General features: G+C 47.1%; 2 protein-coding genes and 1 non-coding gene across 3 annotated transcripts in view; 2 read left to right on the top strand and 1 right to left on the bottom strand.

Moving 5' to 3' along the window:
- Nucleotides 1–24,081, top strand: part of KIF1B (kinesin family member 1B) — a 336,458-nt gene that overhangs the window by 2,914 nt on the left and 309,463 nt on the right. The window lies entirely within an intron of this gene.
- Nucleotides 896–19,010, top strand: RBP7 (retinol binding protein 7). The gene is made up of 5 exons (XM_059058119.2): nucleotides 896–940; nucleotides 1,039–1,401; nucleotides 11,544–11,722; nucleotides 11,842–11,943; nucleotides 18,768–19,010. Exons 2-5 carry the CDS (start codon nucleotides 1,329–1,331, stop codon nucleotides 18,816–18,818), a joined length of 405 nt encoding a protein of 134 aa, XP_058914102.1. The 5' UTR covers nucleotides 896–940; nucleotides 1,039–1,328; the 3' UTR covers nucleotides 18,819–19,010.
- TRNAK-UUU (transfer RNA lysine (anticodon UUU)) lies at nucleotides 10,978–11,050 on the bottom strand. The gene has a single exon. It is a non-coding gene; the product is annotated as a tRNA-Lys (tRNA).

The following is a 24,081-nucleotide window of genomic DNA, read 5'->3' as shown; positions in this document are numbered from 1 at the left end:
ATGTGGGCTTCAGTAGTTGTGGCTCGCGGGCTCTAGAGCGCAGGCTCAGTAGTTGTGGCGCACGGGGCTTAGTTGCTCCGCAGCATGTGGGATCTTCCCAGGCCAGGGATCGAACCCGTGTCCCCTGCATTGGCAGGCGGATTCTTAACCACTGCGCCACCAGGGAAGTCCCGAGAGGCATCTTAAGCAGTGAGAGGTGACACATGAGCTCTGGAGTCACGCTGCCTGAGATTGAATCCAGACACTTCCACCAACTGTATGAACTTGGGCAAGTTACTTAACCTCTCCGTGTCTCAGGTTTTGTCTCTGTCAAATGGAGATACTAAAGTAACTATTGGAGAGGTAGGATTTTGTGAGAAATGATAATACACGTAGTCATCACTCAGTAAAGTTGGCTATTAATGTACTTGAGTCTGGAGCTCATGGGAGAGATCAGAAATGGACAGATAAGCTGTACACCTGAAACTAACACAACATTGTAAATCAACTATATACTCCAATAAAAATTTTTTTAAATAGAAAAAAAAGAAAAGAAATGGACAGATAAGTCTTGGAGCCAGCCTACAGAGAGGGTGTTTGTGGCTATTATAGGTTAGCCCATATTCCCAACACCTTACTCTTTGGCCTTTCTGTACTGACAAGGCTAAAGACTAGATACTAGATTCGCCAGGCTCCCTTGCAGTTAGAAGTAGCATAAGACACAGTTTGGGCCAATGAGGGTAAACAGAAATCTGATGAAGGGATAATGGCAGGTGGTGCTCTACCCCTTCTTTCCCACCTTGAATGTGGATGTTCCGGCTGGAAACCCAGCAGCCAACTCATCACAGTGAGGTAACCGTTAGGAATCACAGAGCCAGGAGAATCACAGGGGTGCCACTTCCGTGACAATGGAGCTGCCCTATCATCACCCGCAACTGCTTATCCCAGGACTGCTTGATAGGTAAGGGAAACAACCCCCTATTTACTGAGACCACTAGAGTTGGATTTATTGGCCTATTATTTGCAGCTGACACAGTAATCAATGCCATGCCTTTGAAGGAGATCCCGTGTAGGCAGAGAAAACAGTGTGGCTGTGATCACGGCCTGGAGTTAAAGCAGAGGGGAGGACGCCCGAAGGAAAACGGAGCTGTCTACAGAAGGGAGGTGGCAGAAATCCAGGAGCGCGTGGCGAAGGAGGCTTCGAGTGGGGAGGGCTTCCCGGAGGCCTGTGCTCGGTGCTCCCCGCACAGCTCCTCCCGGCGCGGTCCCGCCCCGGTCCCGCCTCCCCGGCCACACATTTACCCCCCGAGTCCCCGCCGCCCACCGCCAGTGCCGCCTCCAGCCCCGCCATGCCCGCCGACCTCAGCGGCACCTGGAACCTGCTCAGCAGCGACAACTTCGAGGGCTACATGCTGGCCCTAGGTAGGGCCGGGCGCGCCGCGCGGGGGCCTCGGGCTCCGGCCGCGCGTCCGGGTCGGGGCGGGGGAGGCCGGGCTGGCCTGTGGGTCAGACTCCCCGTCTCCCCCCGCCCTCGTCCGTCCGTCCTTCCGTCCCCCCGTCTGCCTGAGGATCCGCCGGTTCCCCCGCTGCCCCACCCGCGTCCATCCTCCGTCTCGCTGTCGGTCCGTCTGACCGTCGGTGTCCCGCCCCCGTCCGCCTGCCAGCCCTCCATCCTTCGGTCTCCCCATGCCCTGCCCGCCCCACCCGTCCGCCGTGTCCCGGTCCCTCCCGTCCTGCCTCCTGTCCGCCGTCCGCCCACCCGTTCCCCGTCCTTCTTTCTCCGCCGCCCGCGAGTCTCTCTGCCCGGCCTCCCGTGTGCGCGCCGCTGCCCCGTGCGTCTCCGCCCCGCGGCCGCGGCTCCTGAACTGTCGCAGACTTCCAAGCAGGCGGGCGCGCGGGTGGCATGGGCCCACCTCGCTGGGAGGCTCGGGGACACGATGGGGGCCCACCCGGGTGAGGGGGCGCCCCGGCCCGAAGCCCCTCGCGGGAGAACTCGCTGCGCAGCCGCTTTAACGCGAGGCTCCGGGCGGCGGCTCCGGGGTTGCCCGAGTCCGGCGGCCGTCCCGGGGAGGTCCCCGCCGGCAGCATCTGCATCACCTGGGGCTGGTCCGGGACGCGGATTCCCGGGCCCCGGAGGACCGTCCCCAGCCGGTCTCCGGCCGCGCCCGCGCCCCCAGGTGACTCTGGTGCCCGGTGGAATTCGGGAGCTACGTTTGAAATCTTCCGTTTTCTGGCTTCTCCTTCCCTCGAGGGCTTGAGGAGGGTCAAGAAACCCAGACCCCTTAGAGGCCACCACCCCGTCGTCCCCCCCCTACCCCGGGGCCCAATTCCAGCCGGGAGGACTGTGGGTGGGCGCCTGGAGGAGTCGCTTCCACCGCCCCCTGCCCGGCTTGGGCTGGAACTGGAACTTCTCAAGCTAAATCTGATTCATACTGACACAAAACCTCATAGGCGAGGAAAAAGTATTTTTCCTCTACCCATCTTAGGTTCATTGGCTGGAGCCCTGTAAATTAGACTAAAAAAGACAGAGTAGAGACTTCTCTGGTGGCCCAGTGGTTAAGAATCCGCCTGCCATTGCAGGGGAGATGGGTGCGAGCCCTGGTCCGGGAAGATCCCACATGCCGCGGAGCAGCTAAGCCCCGTGCACCACAGCTACTGAGCCTGCGCTCTAGAGCCCGCGAGCCACAACTTCTGAAGCCCGCATGCCCTAGAGCCCGTGCTCCGCAACAAGAGAAACCACCGCAATGAGAAGCCCCGCGCACTGCAAGGAAGACCCAATGCAGCCAAAAATTAACTAATGAATGAATTATTTTTAAAAAGAGTAACAAGACACGAACAAAGAGAAGTTTGTTAGCACATGCATGGTGAATACACATAGGAACATTCAGTGATGAGCATCTCAGAGTGGTTAGAACTTGGTTATGTGGCATCTTAGCAAAGAGTAGTAATTTTGTAGAGAAGTGACAAGACAAAGAAAAGGGCTTTGACTTTCTAGGGGCGGCAAATTGTGGGAAGATAAATACATGGCGGAACTAAGAGAAAATGAGAGCTAGTTAGTAAAGTTTATTATGTAAACTCTGATGCCATCTCTAGGCTGATAGAAAGCTAGTGTTGTCTCCCTAACTTCTGTCCAACCTGGTACAGAGAGAGGGGGGACACGTACACAATTATGTCCTGCTTCTGGGGGAAGGGCAGAGAGCTTTTCTTCTATCTGCTTCCCAATCATCTTCATTTCAAAATAGTCAGTATGACAAAGTGGCACATTTGAGGGTGGCATATTCTACTACCCTTCACCTGAATCTCATTTCCTCTCTTTTCCATTCCTAAGAAGGAATTAATGATGATTTTTCCCAAAGGCTGTGAATCCTGATAATGTACTTATCTCCTCACCCCCAAATTAGTGGCAACATGTGACCATAAGTGCTTTCTTCCCTGGTTTCTCTGGCTAGTATCTGGCTTTTTTATGGAGGATAAAGTGCTAAAGATCAGGGGATGGTTTTGAATTTTGCCTTGCTATGCTTTCTCTTTAACCATTTCCATGGCTGGCATTTATTTATTTATTTGGCTGTGTTGGGTCAGTTGCAGCATGCGGGATCTTTCGCTGTGGTGCGGGCTCTTCGTTGCAGCACACAGGCTTCTCTCTAGTTGTGGCATGCAGGTTTTCTCTCTCTAGTTGTGGCGCACAGGCTCCAGAGGGCCTGGGCTTTGTAGTTTGCAGCAGGGGGGGCTCTCTCGCTGAGGCGCACGAACTCAGTAGTTGCGGCGTGTGGGCTTAGTTGCCCTGTGGCATGTGGGATCTTAGTTCACCAACCAGGGATCGACCCACGTCCCCAGCATTGGAAGGTGGATTCTTTACCACTGGACCACCAGGGAAGGCCCTCCATGACTTTTAGAGCAAATTTCTTAGGGAAGAAAACAGGGAATGGAGTCAGGGTCAACATTTCAAGTGTGCGAAGACATCTTTTGTTAAGCCTGTCATGTATTGCAAAGCAGCCTTCTGAGTGTTGTAATTAGTGTTTTTCAAATGTGTATTCATGGAATCCTTCACCTGTCCCCAATACTGTCTTGCTTTTCTTTACGCTCTGCTATGACCCCTTGTTTGATACTTTCTTTTTCGTGATTTCAGTAGAAGCTTATCAATTATCTGCCACTGTCTTAGATCCCAGAGGCCAACAGAGGCTATTTATTTACATTAGCTATATTCATTTCTCATTCAACCCACTTCACAAAGGATTAAGCCATAGAGTATTGAGTCAATATCCTGCCTCACTACTGCTTTTTTTATATTTGGTTCAGGTTCCAGAAAGATACTAGATCCAGACAACACATGAACTGTTCTTTGCAGTCTGTTTCCCAAAAGAAATATAACTGTGCTAAGGATGCTGGAGTAGAGGCTAGTTAGTATAACAGACCACCAAACTGGAAACCCAGATAACTAGCAATTGATTGTTGGTAATAGAATCAAAGTCATATAACCTCTGAGTTCATTTAGATTCCCCATCTGTTAGAGGTGGTTGGGTCAGATTTGATATTCTACAGAGTGTCTAAAATACAAACCAAGGGATCTCTTAGTGTTACCTGAAAATTGGGTTCGCCTCTTGGTGGGTGTCTAGCCAAAAGACACAACCAAGCCAAAGATCAGGAGAGGAAAGGATTTATTATTTCTTGCAGCGAGTAAGGACAACACTGCGGATCTTTCCCAAAGCAGTGTCTCCCTGAATAGCAAAATTGGTGAAGTTTTAAGCTAAGGGTATATGCATATTCATTAAGGGGTTTGAGCAGAGGAGAATTCAGCATAGAATTGGGTAGAGTCCAAGCTTTAGTTGATTCAACTCAGGAGGGTCAACACCATCATTATATCGCCCACCTGGGTAGGGGCCTCAGTTCCTATGGAACTAAGACTGTATCAGATTGTTCTGTATATTCCTTCAGGAGGAATTGTTACCAAACTCAGGTTCATCTTCTGCTCAAAAGCCAATACTAAAGAGGCAAGTGTTAGTAGAAAGGGAAGTTGCTTTAATCAGAAAAGCTGGCAATCTGGGGAGAAGGTGGACTCATGTCCCAAAACCAACTCCAAAGATTATGCTCAGCCATGGAAGTTTTTAAAGGGAAAAAGGGGAAAAAAATCTCAGTTAATTATTAAGGTAGGAGGTCAGATTCTTCATCATTTTTCCATTGCTTGCAAACCTGCTGACTTCTCCTGATCTTCCTTTGGACGCTCTTTTGCCTGTGTGGTCTGCCTGTAAATTTGCTCAGGGAGTTGCTGGGGGTAGAAAACTAGTCATTCTTTACTTAACTCTTCATTCCTACTTCTTTTAATCTAGGGAAAGAATCAACAGGTTAGGCAAGGCATTGTGGACATTTAGTAGAGCATAAGTCAGGAGTTAGGTTAAATGTTACCTAGTGATCTCATTGTCGTAATTAAGGTTTAAGGGGAACAGAAATAGGCAAGCAGGAAAGAGTCAAAATAGCTGCTTACAGAAGTAGGACTCTGTTTTATTGCTGAACTATTTTTTCTTGACTGCTTTTCCTTTGTTCCTGCATTACTAAGACCTGCTTAAGGGCACTCATTATGGCCAGACTTAGATCACAAAATGGCTAGGCTGTGGGACTTCCTTGGCGGTCTAGTGATTAAGATTCTGTGCTTCCAATGCAGGGGGCGTGGGTTCAATCCCTGGGGAACTAAGACCCCACATACCACATGGCACAGCCAAAAACTAAACTAAAATAAAATAAAAATAAAAGGCAACACCAAAAAAATAAAAATAAAAATGGCAAGGCCAGAAATGGTTTCTCTTATGTCAAGAAAGCCATGCCTGGTTCTCTTTCTCTGGGGGACCCCCTAACCTATCTGCTTACATTAGCATTTTATACAATAGCTGAAATCAGCCTAAAACCTATTGCCAGTTGCCAAAAACCTGGGAAGAAAATGATTTGGCACACATGGCTATTTGTGTGGCAAACACTCTCTTCTGCCTTCCACGTGTAAAAACATAGACTACATGGTCAATGCATTTTTCCTGGTCTAAACAGGGGCTCAGATCCAGATGATAGTAGGGACTTGTTACTCAAGGACCAGCAGAACTCCTTAGAATGCAGACACTTGTGCCTCATCCCAGATCCTGGATCTATGGAATCAGAATCTGCATTCAACCAGATTCTTAGGTGATTCTGAAACTGAGTAGAATCCTGTGGGGCCCGCATGGGGACAAATCCTTTCTGTGTCCCTCCTTTCTTATTTGTAGGAAGTAGGCTTCATTCAGTTTCCTTGAGCTTCCCCGAGTTCCAAAGATCAGATTCAAATTGCTTATCAGGGAAAGTAGGGAATGCAGAAACAAAGGAGGAGCAGTCAAGAGACAACAGTGCAGCCTTGGGGCAGGGTCCTTGTTCCTCCCCAAGGAATATACATAACAATACCTTTGAGTTCTTATGCAGGAACTAAGGTCTCCACCCAGGTGGAGGATGGTAACTTCAGACTGAGCACGAGATTCCTAGAACACCACCCTGAAAGTCTGCACACAGTGGAAGATAGCAAAGACTCCGACCCCCTCCCCAAATGATTCTCCCTTTAAAAATGTTTATGGTTGTTTTTTCTTTTATAAATGTATTTATTTATTTATTTTTGGCTGCACTTGGTCTTCATTGCTGCACACGGGCTTCCTCTAGTTGCGGCGAGCAGGGGCTTCTCTTCGTCATGGTGTGCAGTCTTCTCACTGCGGTGGCTTCTGTTGTGGAGCACGGGCTCTAGGCAGGCGGGCTTCAGTGGTTGTCGCATGCGGGCTCAGTAGTTGTGGCTCACGAACTCTAGAGTGCAAGCTCACTCTAGATGTGAGTAGTTGCGGTGCACGGGCTTAATTGCCCTGCGGCATGTGGGATCTATCCGGACCAGGGCTCGAACCCATGTCCCCTGCATTGGCAGGCAGATTCTTAACCGCTGCGCCACCAGGGAAGTCCCCCAGCATCTGTTTTGAGGGGGAAAATTACTCCTTTCTGACTAGGGCTGATCCTGCCACTCCCCAACATGGCTCTGATACTGCTCTTTCCTAGCTTCTGCCAAATTGCAGGGAGAAGAAAGGCAATTTGTCCTTTGGACACTGAAGAAAGTTTGCTTGGGTTCTAAAGACTGGAGGAGCTAGCTCTGGATTTGGGAGTTCTTGGTGGACCCCCACAATAGCAAAGGAAGACCCAGGGTGGGAAGCTCTAGGCAGGAAAGAATGCTGTGCTAATGCCTGCAAGGGCTGGACCATCTTGTCTGGACTCCCCTTTAAACTCATGAACATGAGAAGGCAGGGATGTTACCAGCTTGTCCAAGGTCACCACATAAACTGGATTTAAAGCCAGTATCTCTTGGCTCCAAGACCCACATTGCCTCCAGATTAGAAGTGCCTTTGGGATGAAGGGTTGATGTGAACAGATGAAGTTTAGAAAAGTATATGTTTGTATTGGCCTCTTTGAGATCCTGCCCTAAAATGTGTATGCTCACACACATCCTTGTAATAGGATGTGCATCGTTTAGATTGTTTCTTCCTCCTGCTGGAATGTCTTATTTCCTACTTAAAAATCTAACGATGTGGAAAAGCATGGTTTGACCTGGACAAAAGCCTTATGAGCACTAAAGCCATTTGGCCACTGAGGTCATGGTAAGTGTAGACCCGGCAGAAAATGACCAGAATTTAAGCTTATTTAAATTTTGATCTTTAAAAAGGCCAGCCTTGCAACTGCAAATCTGTTAAGTGACAATCTTACAATGTGGTAGTGAAACCGAGTGGGGCCTGCGCACGGAGGCCTTCTTTTGTCCACCATTTCTTCTGCTTTAAAAAAAATATTTATTTATAAAAAATAAAGAGCAAAAAATAAAATAAAATAAAATAAAAAAGAAAAACAAAAAACAAACAAACAAACAAAAAATATTTATTTAGGGCTTCCCTGATGGCGCAGTGGTTGAGAATCCGCCTGCCGATGCAGGGGACACGGGTTCGTGCCCCGGTCCGGGAAGATCCCACATGCCGCGGAGCGGCTGGGCCTGTGAGCCATGGCCGCTGAGCCTACGCGTCCAGAGCCTGTGCTCCGCAACAGGAGAGGCCACAGCAGTGAGAGGCCCGCGTAAAAAAATTTATTTATTTGGCTGTGTCGGGTCTTAGTTGCGGCATGCAGGATCTTTTGTTGTGGCACAGGCTTCTCTAGTGGCGGCGTCCGGGCTCCTCTCTAGTTGTGGTGTGGGGGCTTAGATGCCCCACAGCATGTGGGATCTTATTTCCCTAATCAGGAATCAAACCTGAGTACCCTGCATTGGAAGGCAGGTTCTTAACCACTGGACCACCGGGGAAGTCCCTGTCCACTGGTTTTTTAAATTAATTTATTTATTTATTTTTGGCTGTGTTGGGTCTTCGTTGCTGCACACGGGCTGTCTCTAGTTGCGGCGAGCAGGGGCTACTTTTCGTTGAGGTGCGCAGGCTTCTCATTGCAGTGGCTTCTCTTGTGGAGCATGAGCTCCATGTGGGTGGGCTTCAGTAGTTGTGGCTCGCGGGCTCTAGAGAGCAGGCTCAGTAGTTGTGGCGCACAGGCTTAGTTGCTCTGCGGCATGTGGGATCTTCCTGGACCAGGGCTCGAACCCATGTCCCCTGCGCTGGCAGGCGGATTCTTAATCACTGTGCCACCAGGGAAGCCCTGTTGTTTGTTTTTGTTCCACATACAGAATAGGGTTTAAGGAAAGTCAGTGATAACTATTTTAAATTTGGCTTGGTCATTTTAATCGGATAAATATTTTAAAGGTTTAGCCTCAATGTTTAAACATTGCTGAAAACAAGTAAAGACTGGATCATTTGCATTTCATGCTAAAAACTTGAGTTCTAGGTTAAGAAAACTTAAAAAAAAATTTTATTGAAGTATAGTTGATTTACAGTGTTGTGTTGATTTCTGTGGTAAAACAGTGATTGAGTTATACATATGTATTCTTTTTCATATTCTTTTCCATTATGGTTTATCACAGGTTATTAAATACAGTTCCCTGTGTTTATACAGTAGGACCTTGTTGTTGATCCATCCTATATATAATAGTTTGCATCTGCTGACCCCAAACTCCCAATCCTTCCCTCCCCCACTCCACCCCTCTTGCCAGGCACAAGAGGGGTGTGAGTCTATGTCTGTGAGTCTGTTTCTGTTTCGTAGATATTTCTATTTCAGATTCCACATATAAGTGATATCATATGGTATTTGTCTTTCTCTTTCTGACTTACTTCACTTAGTATGATAATCTCTAGGTCCATCCATGTTGCTGCAAATGGCATTATTTCATTCTAAAACATTTACACTATCACTGAGCTTAGAAATGGGTGGGGCTGGGAACTCCTTGGCAGTCCAGTGGTTAGGACTCCGTGCTGTCGCTGCCCAGGTTCAATCCCTGGTCACGGAACCAGCATCCCGCAAGCCACGTGGTGAGGCCAAAAAAAGAGAAAATTTGTTTTCTTTTTTTTTTGCGGTACGCGGGCCTCTCACTGCTGTGGCCTCTCCCATTGCGGAGCACAGGCTCCGGACGCGCAGGCTCAGCGGCCACGGCTCACGGGCCCAGCCGCTCCGCGGCACGTGGGATCTTCCCGGACCGGGGCACGAACCCGCGTCCCCTGCATCGGCAGGCGGGCTCCCAACCACTGCGCCACCAGGGAGGCCCGAGAAAAATTTTTTAAGAAGACAAAAGAAATGGGTGGGGGCTAATGAGATGCTGAAGGACCCCTACTCAGGGCTTGGCCACGTTTTCTAGGCTGGAAATGGAAGTATGAGGCCCCCGGCCCTGAGAGGCACAGCTAACCCCAAGCGGCAGTCATGTCAGGAAAAACCGAATCTGTTAGGCAAACAAATTAAAACAGGGGTCAACTCTGGGACCAAGCTACCTGCAATGAGGTACGTAAGTCTCTGAAATGAAGATTCCTAAAACTTTTCGTAATAGGACAATCCCTAAATAGGAGAACCATGCCCTGTGACTCATAGAATTGTCCAGGGTGATGAGCCAGCATACAGCTGTGGCTGCCTGGTCATGTCAGATCGTGTCACCTGCTCCACGCGCTCCAGTGGCTCCCATCTGACTCCATCTTGCTCTGGGTTACAGTCCGGTGGTGCTTCCTGTCCCCTCGCATCTCCTCTCTCGGTCCCCTCCTCCTCCTCGTTCTCCCTCACTCTGCTCCAGCCACCCCAGGCTCCTGGGTGTTCCTGAGACCAGCTGGCACGCCCTTCCTGGGATCCTTGTGACCTCTGTCTTACACTGCTTTCCCCCCAGGTCTGCACAGCTTACAGCTCACTTCGTCATCTCCCTCAGCTGCGGCTGCAGTGGCACTTGGCTTCCCTATTTAAAATAGCAACCCTGTGTCCTCAAGGCCATTCTCTACATCTGCGTCTTTATTCCTGTCCTGCCCCTAGCTGGGACGAAGTGAGAGAGTGGCATGGACATACATACACTACCAAATGCAAAACAGACGGCTAGTGGGAAGCAGCCGCGTAGCACAGGGAGATCAGCTCGGTGCTCTGTGACCACCTAGAGGGGTGAGATAGGGAGGGTGCGAGGGAGACGCAAGAGGGAGGGGATGTGCAGATGTATGTATACATATAGCTGATTCACTTTGTTATACAGCAGAAACTAACACACCATTGTAAAGCAATTATACTCCAAAAAAGATATTATAAATAAATAAATAAATAAATAAAATAAAACAGCAACCCTTACCTCTAGTACATAATGGGTTGATAGCCACTTCATGGGATCTGTCTATACCAAAATGCTGATCGTCTCAGTGTTCCATGTTTTGGTGTGTGACTCTTTTTTTTAAAGCTTATTAAAGATTTCTCAACATATAGTAATATTTGCATGATTACAACGTTTTTTGAGGTTCTTGTTTTCCTCTTTTTTCATTTTAATTTCTTTTTCTTGTTTTAATTTTTTTAATTAAAAAATTTTTTTTAATTATTAAGTTTTTGTTTGGCCGCACCACACAGCTTGCGGGATCTTAGTTCCCCGACCAGGGATCGAACCCAGGCTCTTGGCAGTAAAAGCGCCGAGTCCTAACCACTGGACCACCAGGGAATTCCCTGTTTGTTTTTCTTTTTTGTTAGAGGTGCTCTGCTTTGTTTTGCTTTTTGCCCAGTGTTCAGAAACTGTTCAAATGCTGTCTTAATTGGAAGTGTAAATGTATAAAGCAGACAAAGGCAGCTGTGACTGAGGCTGGATTGGGGCCTGAGCCCAGTCGCCTCGGCTTCCTCGTCCTCTTGTCAACGTCTGAGGGGATCCCCAGAACTGTCTCTGCCGTGCCCAGCTTCAAATCCATCACCTAACGCACAGCCAGCCGAATGAACTTTCCCTGAAAGCTGTTCAAGATTTTTCATCGGCCTCTGGAAGGAGATTTGCCAGGATAGCTGACCCTGTACATCCAATTTTGTCAGGAAGCGATGCTGAAGTTGAAAAAGCAACTCTAAGCATCCAATGCAATGATTTTGAGGGCAGCTGCCAAATTCTTAGCTTTTGCGTCTGAAGGAAATGTTGAAATGTCTTCTTTTCTTTCTAAAAAATTATTTTTCAGATATTGACTTTGCCACCCGTAAGATAGCCAGGCTGCTGAAACCACAGAAAGTGATTGAGCAGAATGGAGATATTTTTACCATCCACACGAACAGCAGCTTCAGGAGCTACCTTGTCAAATTTAAAGTTGGAGAAGAATTTGATGAGGATAACAAAGGCCTGGATAACAGAAAATGCAAGGTAAAAACGAAAGTAATGACACAGGCTTTTAGTGTTGCAAGCTTACCTTGGCACCCTCCCTAGTAATACCTGAGGATGTTGCCAGAGCAAACCAGTATTTTCTCCCATCCCTCATGCAGAGCCTGGTCGTCTGGGACAATGGCAGACTCACCTGCGTGCAGAAGGGGGAAAAGAAGAACAGAGGCTGGACCCACTGGGTTGAAGGGGACCAACTCCACCTGGTACTTGCCCTGTTTTGTTCTTTTAAAAATTTCATTGAAGTATAGTTGATTTACAATGTGTTAATTTCTGCTGGACAGCAAAGTGACTCGGTTATATATATTCTTTTTTATATTCTTTTCTATTATGGTTTATCCCAGGACATTGAGTATAGTTCCCTGCGCCATACAGTAGGAAGCACCTTGTGGTCCATCCTTTCTCTATGTAATAGTTTGCATCTACTAACCCCAAACTCCCAGTCCATCCCTTCCCTCCCCCTGCACTTGGCAACCACAAGTCTGGTCTCTATGTCTGTGAGTCTGTTTGTGCTTCATAAATAGATTCATTTGTGTCACATTTTGGATTCCACATATGAGTGATATCATATGATATTTGTTTTTCTCTGTCTGACTTCACGTAGCATGATAATCTCTAGTTGCATCCATGTTACTGCAAATGGCATTATTTTGTTCTTTTTTATGGCTGAGTAGTATTCCATCGTGTGTGTGTGTGTGTGTGTGTGTGTGTGTGTGTGTGTGTGTGTGTGTGTATCATATCTTTATCCATTCATCTGTCAATGGACATTTAGATTGTTTCCATGTCTTGGCTATTGTGAATAATGCTGCTGTGAACATAGGGGTGCATGTATCTTTTTGAATTATAGTTTTGTCTGGGTCTATGCTGAGGAGTGGGATTGCTGGGTCATATGGTAATTCGTTTTTTTGTATTTATTAATTTATTATTATTATTTTTTATACAGCAGGTTCTTATTATCTATTTTATACATATTAGTATGTATACATGTCAATCCCAATCTCCCAATTCATTTCACCCCACCCCCACCCCCACCCCCGCTTTCCCCCCTTGGTGTCCATACATTTGTTCTCTACATTTGTGTCTCTATTTCTGCCTTGCAAACCAGTTCAACTGTACCATTTTGCTAGATTCCACATATATGCGTTAATATGTATTTGTTTTTCTCTTTCTCACTTGCTTCACAGTCTCTAGGCCCATCCATGTCTCTACAAATGACCCAATATCATTCCTTTTCATGGCTGAGTAATATTCAATTGTATATATGTACGACATCTTTTTTTTTTTTTTTTTTTTTTTTTTGCGGTACGTGGGCCTCTCACTGTTGCGACCTCTCCCGTTGCGGAGCACAGGCTCCGGATGCGCAGGCTCAGTGGCCATGGCTCACGGGCCCAGCCACTCCGCGGCATGTGGGATCTTCCCGGACCGGGGAACGAACCCGTGTCCCCTGCATCGGCAGGCGGACTCTCAACCACTGTGCCACCAGGGAAGCCCAATGTACCACATCTCCTTTATCCATTCATCTGTCGATGGGCATTTAGGTTGCTTCCATGACCTGGCTATTGTAAACAGTGCTACAGTGAACATTGGGATGCATGTGTCTTTTTTTTTTTTTTTTTTTTTTGTGGTACGCGGGCCTCTCACTGTTGTGGCCTCTCCCGTTGCGGGGCACAGGCTCCAGACGCGCAGGCCCAGCGACCATGGCCCACGGGCCCAGCCGCTCCGCGGCATGTGGGATCTTCCCGGACCGGGGCACGAACCCGCGTCCCCTGCATCGGCAGGCGGACTCTCAACCACTGCGCCACCAGGGAAGCCCGCATGTGTCTTTTTGAAGTATGGTTTTCTCTGGGTATATACCCATTAGTGGGATTGCTTAGTCATATGGTAATTCTATTTTTACTTTTTTTAAGGAACCTGCATACTCTTCTCCATAGTAGCTGCACCAATTGACATTCCCACCAACAGTGTAGGAGGGTTCCCTTTTCTCCACACCCTCTCCAGCGTATGTTATTTTTAGACTTTTTAATGATGGTCATTCTGACTGGTGTGAGCTGGTACCTCATTGTAGTTTTGATTTGCATTTCTCTAATAATTAGTGATGTTGAGCATCTTTTCATGTGCCTATTGGCCATTTGTATGTCTTCTTTGGAGAAATGTATATTTAGGTCTTCTGCCCATTATTTTGATTGGGTTGTTTGTATTTTCTTGTTGAGTGCACTTATTTTTGATGAGATTATTATTAAAGAAAATGCTAAATAGGAAACCATGACCAGCAATCCTACCATCCCAACTCACTGTTTGGTATCTTACCATCCAGTCTGTTAGAATATTCTGCCTTTTCATTCAATAGAAAAACATATTCCAGGTTTCTAAATAATTCCCCTATTGAATTCATCATGTATAAATTGAATACATATAATAACGTAGCAAACTGGCTGCATAATATTCCATCAGGTTCATGAACTCTCATATTAGTAAAACATTTTCTTAATTTCAATGTCCAGGAATGTTTCAGGGTGTTTTCAGCTATTTCTTAAATTCACATAAACAGACTTTTTTGCATGCATGGATTTATTCCCTTGGGAAGAATTCACAGAGAGGATCTGTGTTGTCAGAGACATCATAGCCTCCTGATACTTTGTTGCCTTACTCGCTTCCAAAAGGGTATATCAATTTCTTATGCCACCAGCACTTCAAAACCATACAAATTATAGCTCAACCCATTCAATAATTTCTAAATATAATCTAGAGTGTATAAAATTGTACATCAAGGCTTAATTATGGCTTTTAAAATGAGAATTTCTTCCTGCCATACAGGTATGTTACAATGGCTTACATTTTTTTAAAAAAATATTTATTTATTTATTTGTGGCTGCATTGGGTCTTCGTTGCTGCGCATGGGCTTTCTCTAGTTGCGGTGAGCAACTACTCTTTGTTGTGGGGCGCAGGCTTCTCGTTGTGGGGACTTTTCTTGTTGTGCAGCATGGACTCTAGGTGCACGGGGTTCAGGAACTGTGGCACGTTGGCTCAGCAGTTGTGGCTTGCGGACTCTAGAGCTCAGGCTCAGTAGTTGTGGTGAATGGGCTTAGTTGCTCCGTGGCATGTGGGATCTTCCCAGACCAGGGCTCGAACCCACGTCCCCTGCATTGGCAGGTGGCTTCTTAACCACTGCACCACTAGGGAAGCCCTGGCTTACCTTTTTTGAGTGATGATCTTGCGTGTGATTACTTAGCTAAATCCTTTGAGTGCATTTTCTCACTTAGTCTTCAAGACAATCCTGTGAAAGGGACACTATTTTTCCCATTTACAAATGAAGAGATTGAGATTTAGAAATTTCCCAAGGTTGCAGAGTAGAGATTCAAATCTAAGTCTGACAAGAATGTGTGCTTCCAACTCTGTTTTTTTTAAGTCTCAATGTACATGTGAAATCTAGGTGAGACCCATGAAAACAAAATGAGAGCACTCATCTTAAAAGTTGGATATGGGTGGTATTTGAGAGTCTGGGGAGTCTTTGATTACAAAGACATTGAAGATATTTTGATTCTTAGATTGACAAATCTCACACTCTTCTGGCAATAAAAACAAACTTAAACTTGCCATGACAAAAATGTAACATGAAACTACAAAGAAAACACAAATTTGTTTGAGGATTCAGATTAGTTGGCTGTTCAAACTGCATGCATCCTTCTTTGGCATAGCCAAGAACTCTGCCTAAGCAGAGGATAGAAGGACCCTTGCTCTAAGGATACTCTTGGGATGATTCTTACAAGCTGTGATACAATAAAAATAAATATTTGAACAATCCCATTCACCACTGCAACAAAAAGAATAAAATAACTAGGAATAAACCTACCTAAGGAGACAAAACACCTGTATGCAGAAAATTATGACACTGATGAAAGAAATTAAAGATGATACAAACAGATGGAGAGATATACCATGTTCTTGGAATGGAAGAGTCAATATTGTGCAAATGACTATACTACCCAAAGCAATCTACAGATTCAATGCAATCCTTATCAAATTACCAGTGGCATTCTTTACGGAACCTAGAACAAAAAAATCTTAAAATTTGTATGGAGACACAAAAGACCCCGAATAGCCAAAGCGGTCTTGAGGGGAAAAAACGGAGCTGGAGGAATCAGACTCCCTGACTTCAGACTATACTACAAAGCTACAGTAATCAAGACAATATGGTACTGGCACAAAAACAGAAATATAGATATATGGAACAGGATAGAAAGACCAGAGATAAACCCACGCACCCATGGTCAACTAATCTATGGCAAAGGAGGCAGATATACAATGGAGAAAAGACAGTCTCTTCAATAAGTGGTGTTGGGAAAACTGGACAGCTACATGTAAAAGAATAAAATTAGAACACTCCCTAACACCATACACAAAAATGAACTGAAAATAGATTAGAGGGCTTCCCTGGTGGCGCAGTGTTTGAGAGTCTGCCTGCCAATGCAGGGGACACGGGTTCGTGCCCCGGTCGGGGAAGATCCCACATGCCATGGAGCAGCTGGGCCTGTGAGCCATGGCCGCTGAGCCTGCGCGTCCAGAGCCTGTGCTCCGCAATGGGAGAGGCCACAATAACAGTGAGAGGCCCACGTAATGCAAAAAGATTAGAGACCTAAATGTAAGACCAGACACTATAAAACTTAGTGGAAGACATAGGAAGAACACTCTGACATAAATCACAGCAAGATATTTTTTGATCCACCTCCTAGAGTAATGGAAATAAAAACAAAAATAAACAAATGGGACCTAATGAAACTTCAAAGCTTTGCAAAGCAAAGTAAACTACAAGCAAGACGAAAAGACAACCCTCAGAATGGGAGAAAATATTTGCAAATGAATCAATGGACAAGGGATTAATCTCCAAAATATATAAACAGCTCGTGCAGCTCAATATTAAACAAACAACCCAAATAGAAAATGGGCAGAAGACCTAAATGGACATTTCTCCAAAGAAGACATACAGATGGCCAAGAAGCACATGAAAAGATGCTCAACATCACTAATTATTAGAGAAATGTAAATCAAAACTACACTGAGGTATCAATTCACACCAGTTAGAATGGGCATCATCAGAAAATCTACAAACAACAAATGCTGGAGAGGGTGTGGAGAAAAGGGAACCCTCTTGCACTGTTGGTGGGAATGTAAATTGATACAGCGACTATGGAGAACAGTATGGAGTATTTTTAGTTAAAAAACTAAAAACAGAATTACCATATGACCCAGCAATCCTGCTACTGGCATACATCCAGAGAAACTATAATTCAAAAAGACACATGCACCCCAATGTTCATTGCAGCACTATTTACAATAGCCAGGTCACGGAAGCAACCTAAATACCCATTGACAGATGAATGGATAAAGAAGATGTGGTACATATATACAATGGAATATTACTCAGCCATAAAAAGGAACAAAATTGGGTCATCTGTAGAGACATGGATGGATCTAGAGACTGTCATACAGAGTGAAGTAAGTCAGAAAGAGAAAAACAAATATCATACATTAACGCATATACGTGGAACCTAGAAAAATGGTACAGATGAACCAGTTTGCAGGGCAGAAATTGAGACACAGATGTAGAGAACAAACATATGGACACCAAAGGGGGAAAGTGGCGGGGGTGGGGGTGATGAATTGGGAGATTGGGATTGACATGTATTCACTAATAGGTATAAAATGGATAACTAATAAGAATCTGATGTATAAAAAATAAAATAAAATTCAAAAATTAAAAAAAGTATAAATAAATAAATAAATATTTATTTATTTATTTGGTCTTTGTACCTGGTTCCTAAAGCCCCTGGAATCTCAGAGTTATGAGAGTGTCTTCTGTGTGCTAATGAGCTGACTGGTGGCTGGGGATCCTAGATAGCTTCAGGATGGGGGCTGGTCCCAAGAAAGATCAAGGCAGGATTAGAAAGCTGGAACTCTCAGCACAGCCCCTGAGCTTGGGTGAGGGAAGAGGATCTGGAGATTAAGTTAATGACCAATGGCCAGTGATTTAACATCATACCTGTGTAATGAAACCTCCATAAAACCCCCTGCATAAGGGGGTTCAGAGAGCTTCCTGATTGGTAAAGACATAGAAGTGCTCGAAGGGTAGCCCTCCTGGAGCTCTGCCCGCCCTGCCAAATGCCCCCCCCCCGCCCCGCCCCTGGCCATACCTTCTCCTATGCATCTCTTCCGTTTGGCTCTTCCTGAGTTGCATCCTTTACAATAAACCCGTAAGTACAAGTAACGCGTGTTTCTGTGAGCCGTTCTAGCAAAGTATTGAACCTGAGGAGGGAGTTGTGGGAATCCCCAATTTACAACTGTTCGGTCGGAAGTATGGGTGGCCTGGGACTTGTGACTGATGTCTGAGACAAGGGCAGTCTCATGAGACTAAGCCCTTGACCTGTGGGGTCTGTACTAGCTCTGGTCCTCAGTGTCAGAACTGAATTAAATTCTTGGCCATCCAGCAGTGGATGACTCCACACTCCCAATGCAGTGGGCCTGGGTTCGATCCCTGGTCAGGGAACTAGATCCCACATGCATGCCGCAACTAAGACCTGGTGCAACTAAATAAATAAATAGTTTTTTTGAAAAGAGAAAGAGGGCTTCCCTGGTGGCGCGGTGGTTGAGAGTCTGCTTCCTGATGCAGGGGACACGGGTTCGTGCCCCGGTCCGGGAAGATCCCACGTGCCGCGGAGCGGCTGGGCCCGTGAGCCATGGCCGCTGAGCCTGCGCGTCCGGAGCCTGTGCTCCACAACGGGAGAGGCCACAACGGTGAGAGGTCCGCGTACCGCAAAAAAAAAAAAAAAAAAAAAAAAAAGGAGAAAGAAAGATACAAGTAAAAGTGAAAATTGTAAAAAAGAAAAATTCTTGACCATCCAGTTTGGCGTCAGAGGGTTGGAGACATGGGATTGGAAAAGACACCACGTACCTGGTGTCAGAAGTGTTGTGACTAATAGTAACAGACCACATGCCAACTCATCTTCTTTCGTCTTCCCTTCCTCCCTGCCCCTAGGAAATGTTCTGTGAAGGCCAAGTGTGCAAACAGACGTTCCAGAGAGCTTGATCTGTATCCAACCGCACAGCCCACGTGTGGCAGTAGCTTAATGCTGAATTATATTCCAGAATAAACAGCTGTTGATCTGTCCTGGTTTGGTGGATGGGGCCTTGTGGTCGGAAAGAGGTCACACATCCTGTACCAGAAGCCATTTGGATTGTGAGAAAACTTCTCCGCTTCAATAAACCTGTCCAATGATTATGACGTTTTCCTTCTAAATTTAGCATATCTCCTTATTTTCAGAAATATTTGGAAGCCTTCTAGGCATGCCTCTGACCCACCAATGAACAAGTCTTAATCCCCGTCTTCCAGGTCTAGTGAGGAAAATGGAGGAAACAAACAGTGTGAACAGTGGTGTGAAGTATAGGCAGCCGTGAGAGCTCAGGAGGGGCAAACCTGACATCTGGGGGTGGGCAATGGTGGCAGGGGTCTGGGGTATTTCTGGAGGTGGTCCTTAAGCTGGGAGCTGAAGCATAGGTAAGCTGGAAGCATTCTAGGCAAAAGTTGGAGGGATGTTTGAAGAACTGGAAACATTGCTATAGCTGCAGTGTAGGGTGCATTGGGTGGGGTGGGGGGGGGAGAGACGGCAGGGGAAACTGACATGAGAGTCAGGGGCCCTACCATGAAGAATCTTGAATGCTAGGCTAAAGAGGTGAGATTTTTGTTCCCAAGGTAATAGGAAGATGGGGACGGGTATTAAGCAGATAGGCACAATTAGGTTGGCTCAGAGGAGTAACTCTGAATGCAGAGGGAAGAAAGATTGTGGCTGGGGATGCAAATCAGGAGGCAGTTTGGAAAGCCTGGTGGCCATCACAGTGTGAGGTGACATTACTCGGAATCACCTGGAGCCCAGGTCTCAAATACGGGAAGAGGACTCCTGGGACTCCTGGAAAAAGGACTCCTGGGACTCATGGGTAAAGGACTCCTGGGACTGGAGAGAAGTAATCAGTTATAAAGGAGGCAGAATCTATAGTCCAAGGTGATGGATGAGATCTAGGGATGCTGGCAGGGGGAAGAATCGAGGGAGGCGCTCTCGTTTCAGGCTTCTATAGGAGGGGTGAGGCCCACCAGAAAGAAGGTAACACTGGGCTTCGCAGTGGTTGAGGGTCCGCCTGCCGATGCAGGGGACGCGGGTTCGTGTCCCGGTCCGGGAAGATCCCACATGCCACGGAGCGGCTGGGCCCGTGAGCCATGGCCGCTGAGCCTGCGGGTCCGGAGCCTGTGCTCCGCAACAGGAGAAAGCCAGGCAGCCAGGAGACAATGGAGAGATGGGTCTGGAGACACGCACAATTTGTCGAGCATATAAACTACACATATGGATGAGACTGTCTGGGACATTATGTTTAAAGTGAGAAGAGGGCTTCCCTGGTGGCGCAGTGGTTGAGAATCCGCCTGCCGATGCAGGGGACACGGGTTCGTGCCCTGGGCCGGGAAGATCCCACGTGCCGCGGAGCGGCTGGGCTCGTGAGCCATGGCTGCAGAGCCTGCGCGTCCGGAGCCTGTGCTCCGCAATGGGAGAGGCCACAACAGTGAGAGGCCCGCGTACCACAAAAAAAATAATAATAATAAAATAAAAAGAAAAAATAAAGTGAGAAGAGAGAAACCCGCCGTACAAACCCCACAGCCCCAGGACCAGAGGGGCGGGAAAAACAGGGATGCATCAGAAAAGCAAAGGAAGGAAACGTTCAGGCTTGAGGGAGTGTTCAGTGCTCTCTGAGATGCCCGAGTTACCCATAAGGCGAGGTGCAGGATTTTGCCACCTTGGTGAGGATGGTTTAGCAGCACAACTGGTACTGAAGCAGCACGCGAAGGGTTTTGGAACCAGCGGAGGCGAAGGTGTTTAGACAGAAGCAGAAGGGACGTGGTGGTAGTTTCAGGGAGTCTTGGAGGGGAGCAGCTTGGCGAGATGGATGGAATTTATGGACCAGAGAGTCTATGCCAGATGATAAGGCAAGTCAGGGAAGGACTCATGGCCACTGAGTACTCACCACGTGCTAGGCTGTAAGCTGGGCTTTAGGGATTCCGTGGACAACAGCAGAGGAAAGGTCTGTGCCTGTAGGAGCTTACCATCTGCTGTTGATGACAGAAACCTATAGGAAGTTAAAGTCTGAGTATCAGATATAGCTCTTGTTTTAAGTGTGGACGAAAAATGTGGCCTGCCATATCAGTAAACCAAGGATGTTGCAGCCATCAAGCCACCAGCCACTGCGGCCGCCTCCAACATTGCACCCTGAGGGGACCCAGGATGGAGAAAAATAGGATACTGGCCTTAGATAGCTAAGGAGCAGATCAAAGGAATTATTTCAATGGGCCCAGACTCTTGCATCTTCCCATACATAGAAAAGTGCTAAATTCATTAACTTGAGATGTCTGTTTTGTTTTTTAGTATTTATTTATTTTATTTATTTTTATTTATTTTTTGACTGTGTTGGGTCTTAGTTGTAGCACTCGAGCTCTTCTTTGTGGCACACGGGCCTCTCTCTAGTTGTGGCTCTGGAGTGTGTGGGCTCTGTAGTTTGAGGCATGCAGGCTGAGTAGTTGCAGCGCATGGCCTTAGTTGCCCCGCAGCATGTGGGATCTTCCCGGACCAGGGCTCGAACCTGTGGCCCCTGCATTGGAAGGTGGATTCTTTACAACTGGACCATCAGGGAAGTCCCTGTTTTTTTCTTTAACAGTAATCTTTTGATGTTCTGACTACCCGGTTTTTGTTGCAAAAACTCCTGTATATTCCGGCTTCTCCCTTACATCTTTGGAGCTATCTGAGAGGCTGGCTCCTGGGCTTAAGTCCTCAGTAAGTCTGCTGAATAAAACATAATTCTCAGCTTTTAGGTTGTGCTTTTTTTTTTTTTTCAGTCGACATAAATAACAGAAACCAAGTTATTAGTTTGACCTTAAAAGTGGTGACTTTGGAGTCAAATGAAGTCAGAAGACAGTTGTTGATCCAATTAGATATCGTGATCCCACCAAAAAGAAAAAACACGAGATTGTTTCAGGATAGAATCAGGCGGTAGGTGGATTGGCTGAAGTTGCAGACCCAGTCAGATTTGAGAATTATGTAGTGAGTAACCCAAATTGGAGGCTGTGAGCTGTAAGCCCACCCCTTTTTAGAAATCTCCTAACCTAACAGCATTGCTTTGGGGCAATTTGAAACAATAGGCTCCGGTGGGAAGGCAAAGTTTTATCAGCATTTATTAATTTATCCAAATATGGGGGGACTTCTCTGGTGGTCCAGTGGGTAAGGACTCGGCACTTTCACTGCCGTGACCCTGGATTCAGTCCCTGGTCTGGGAAGTAAGATCCCACAAGCGGTGCAGTGAGGCCAAAAAACAAAACAAAACAAAACAGAAGAAAACAAACATGGAGGACCTGCTTTCCCCAGGACCATGCTAACTCCTGGAATTTAGCAGTGAGAAAAGTGAAAAATTGTTCCCTTCATGAACCAAAGGGAGGAGATAGATAATATATATGTTAAACATACAGTGGTAAGTGCTATCAAAAAAAAAATAGGGAAGGGGAATAGAGAAAACAGGATGTTGCTGGTGCCCTTTTAAGCAAGATGGTTAAAATCTCAGGAAAGTGTGATATTTAGTCAGAGTCATAAAACAAGGAAATAAGCTTTGTGGAGAGCTGTGGGGCAAGAGAACCAGCGCAAAGGGCCTGAGGTGAAAGGATGTCTGACGTTCTGGAGGTGCAGCCAGAGACAGAGGGAGCAGGGTTGAGAGTGGGAGGAGATGAGGGTGGCCTTTGTCAGAGCCAGGGGACTTCGAGCAATCTTATCTGCTAGACCGCTGCTCAGCAGTACCTGGAACTATCCACTTCAGTTCGGGGTATAGAGCATTTATTTATTTATGTATCTATTCAGTTCTTCGAACCAAGTGATGAGACTCTCAAGTCACAGGAGAAGAGCATCTTTTTTTGCGGTACGCGGGCCTCTCACCGCTGCGGCCTCTCCCGTTGCGGAGCACAGGCTCTGGACACGCAGGCCCAGCGGCCACGGCTCACGGGCCCAGCCGCTCCGCGGCATGTGGGATCCTCCCGGACCGGGGCACGAACCCGTGTCCCCTGCATCGGCAGGCGGACTGTCAACCACTGCGCCACCAGGGAAGCCCAAGAACACCTCTTTTAGCGAAGCCGTGAACCCGTCTACCTCCACCTGCAGGCTCACCAGCTCCAGAACGGCTGGCTCTCCTCCATTCCTCCCTTACATGACTTGACTTAAAGTCGCAACAAGTAATAAGCAGTAGTTCTCTGCCTTTTTTTTTTTTCCTAATTTTCTTTGTCTGCATTGGGTCTTTGTTGCCGCCCGCAGGGCTTCTCTAGTTGCGGTGAGCGAGGGCCCCTCTTCATTGCGGTGCACGGGTTTCTCATCGCGGTAGCTTCTCTTGTTGCAGAGCACGGGCTCTGGGTGCGTGGGCTTCAGTAGTTGTGGCTCGCGGGCTCTAGAGCGCAGGCTCAGTAGTTGTGGCACGCGGGCTTAGTTGCTCCGCAGCATGTGGGATCTTCCCGGACCAGGGCTCCAACCCGTGTCCCCTGCATTGGCAGGCGGATTCTTAACCACTGCACCACCGGGGAAGCCCCTAGTTCCCTGCCTTTCTCCTTGTTTTCTCCTTCCTCTCACCTTATGACTAGGAAACATTTCTTTTTAAAAAACATTCCCCACTTAGGCAACCTACCAAATCAAGATAGGAGTGGTTTTCGTTTGAAGCTTCATCCCATTACCCCTGGAGATGTCTGTTTCTTCAGGCATTTTATTAAAAGTTTTAAGCGTTAGAAATTAAAATTCTTCTCGTTCTCCAAGGAAAAGACTGGTATACAGCTTCCTATGGTGCTATTTTGGCTCCAGTTATGAAGAGTTGAGAAACTAGCCTCCACGACGGACTTTTTGTTTCAATCAGGAGACGTCCACCGGGGGAGGGCTATGCGGATTTTTCTGGGCGGCTCTGGGAGCAGCTGCTACGCGTGCCTGGGAGGAAGGGGCGGGTAGCCGTGTCTACGCGGAGCGCTGCGCGCCCTGCAGCAGCCTGATGTGTGGGAGGGTGACGCGCTGAGGCTGTTTGTTCCCCAAAGTTATTGCTGGCCATCCTGTGAAAGCAGCAATGAAATAGATGAAATAGAATAAAATAGAGGATTCCTCCGGACGCGAGCTCTGCCAGCCTGGGAAGCAGAGGAAGCCTTCTGGAAAGACAGGAGCTTTCCAGGGAATGGCGCGCGCTTCAGAGCTGGCACCGTCTGCGCCACCCAAACACGGAGAAGGGGCCGGACAGCCCGGGAA

The sequence above is a fragment of the Kogia breviceps genome, chromosome 1 (genome assembly GCF_026419965.1).
Source record: "Kogia breviceps isolate mKogBre1 chromosome 1, mKogBre1 haplotype 1, whole genome shotgun sequence".
Taxonomy (NCBI): Eukaryota; Metazoa; Chordata; class Mammalia; order Artiodactyla; family Physeteridae; genus Kogia; species Kogia breviceps.
This window is presented reverse-complemented; position numbering and strand designations above follow the sequence as displayed.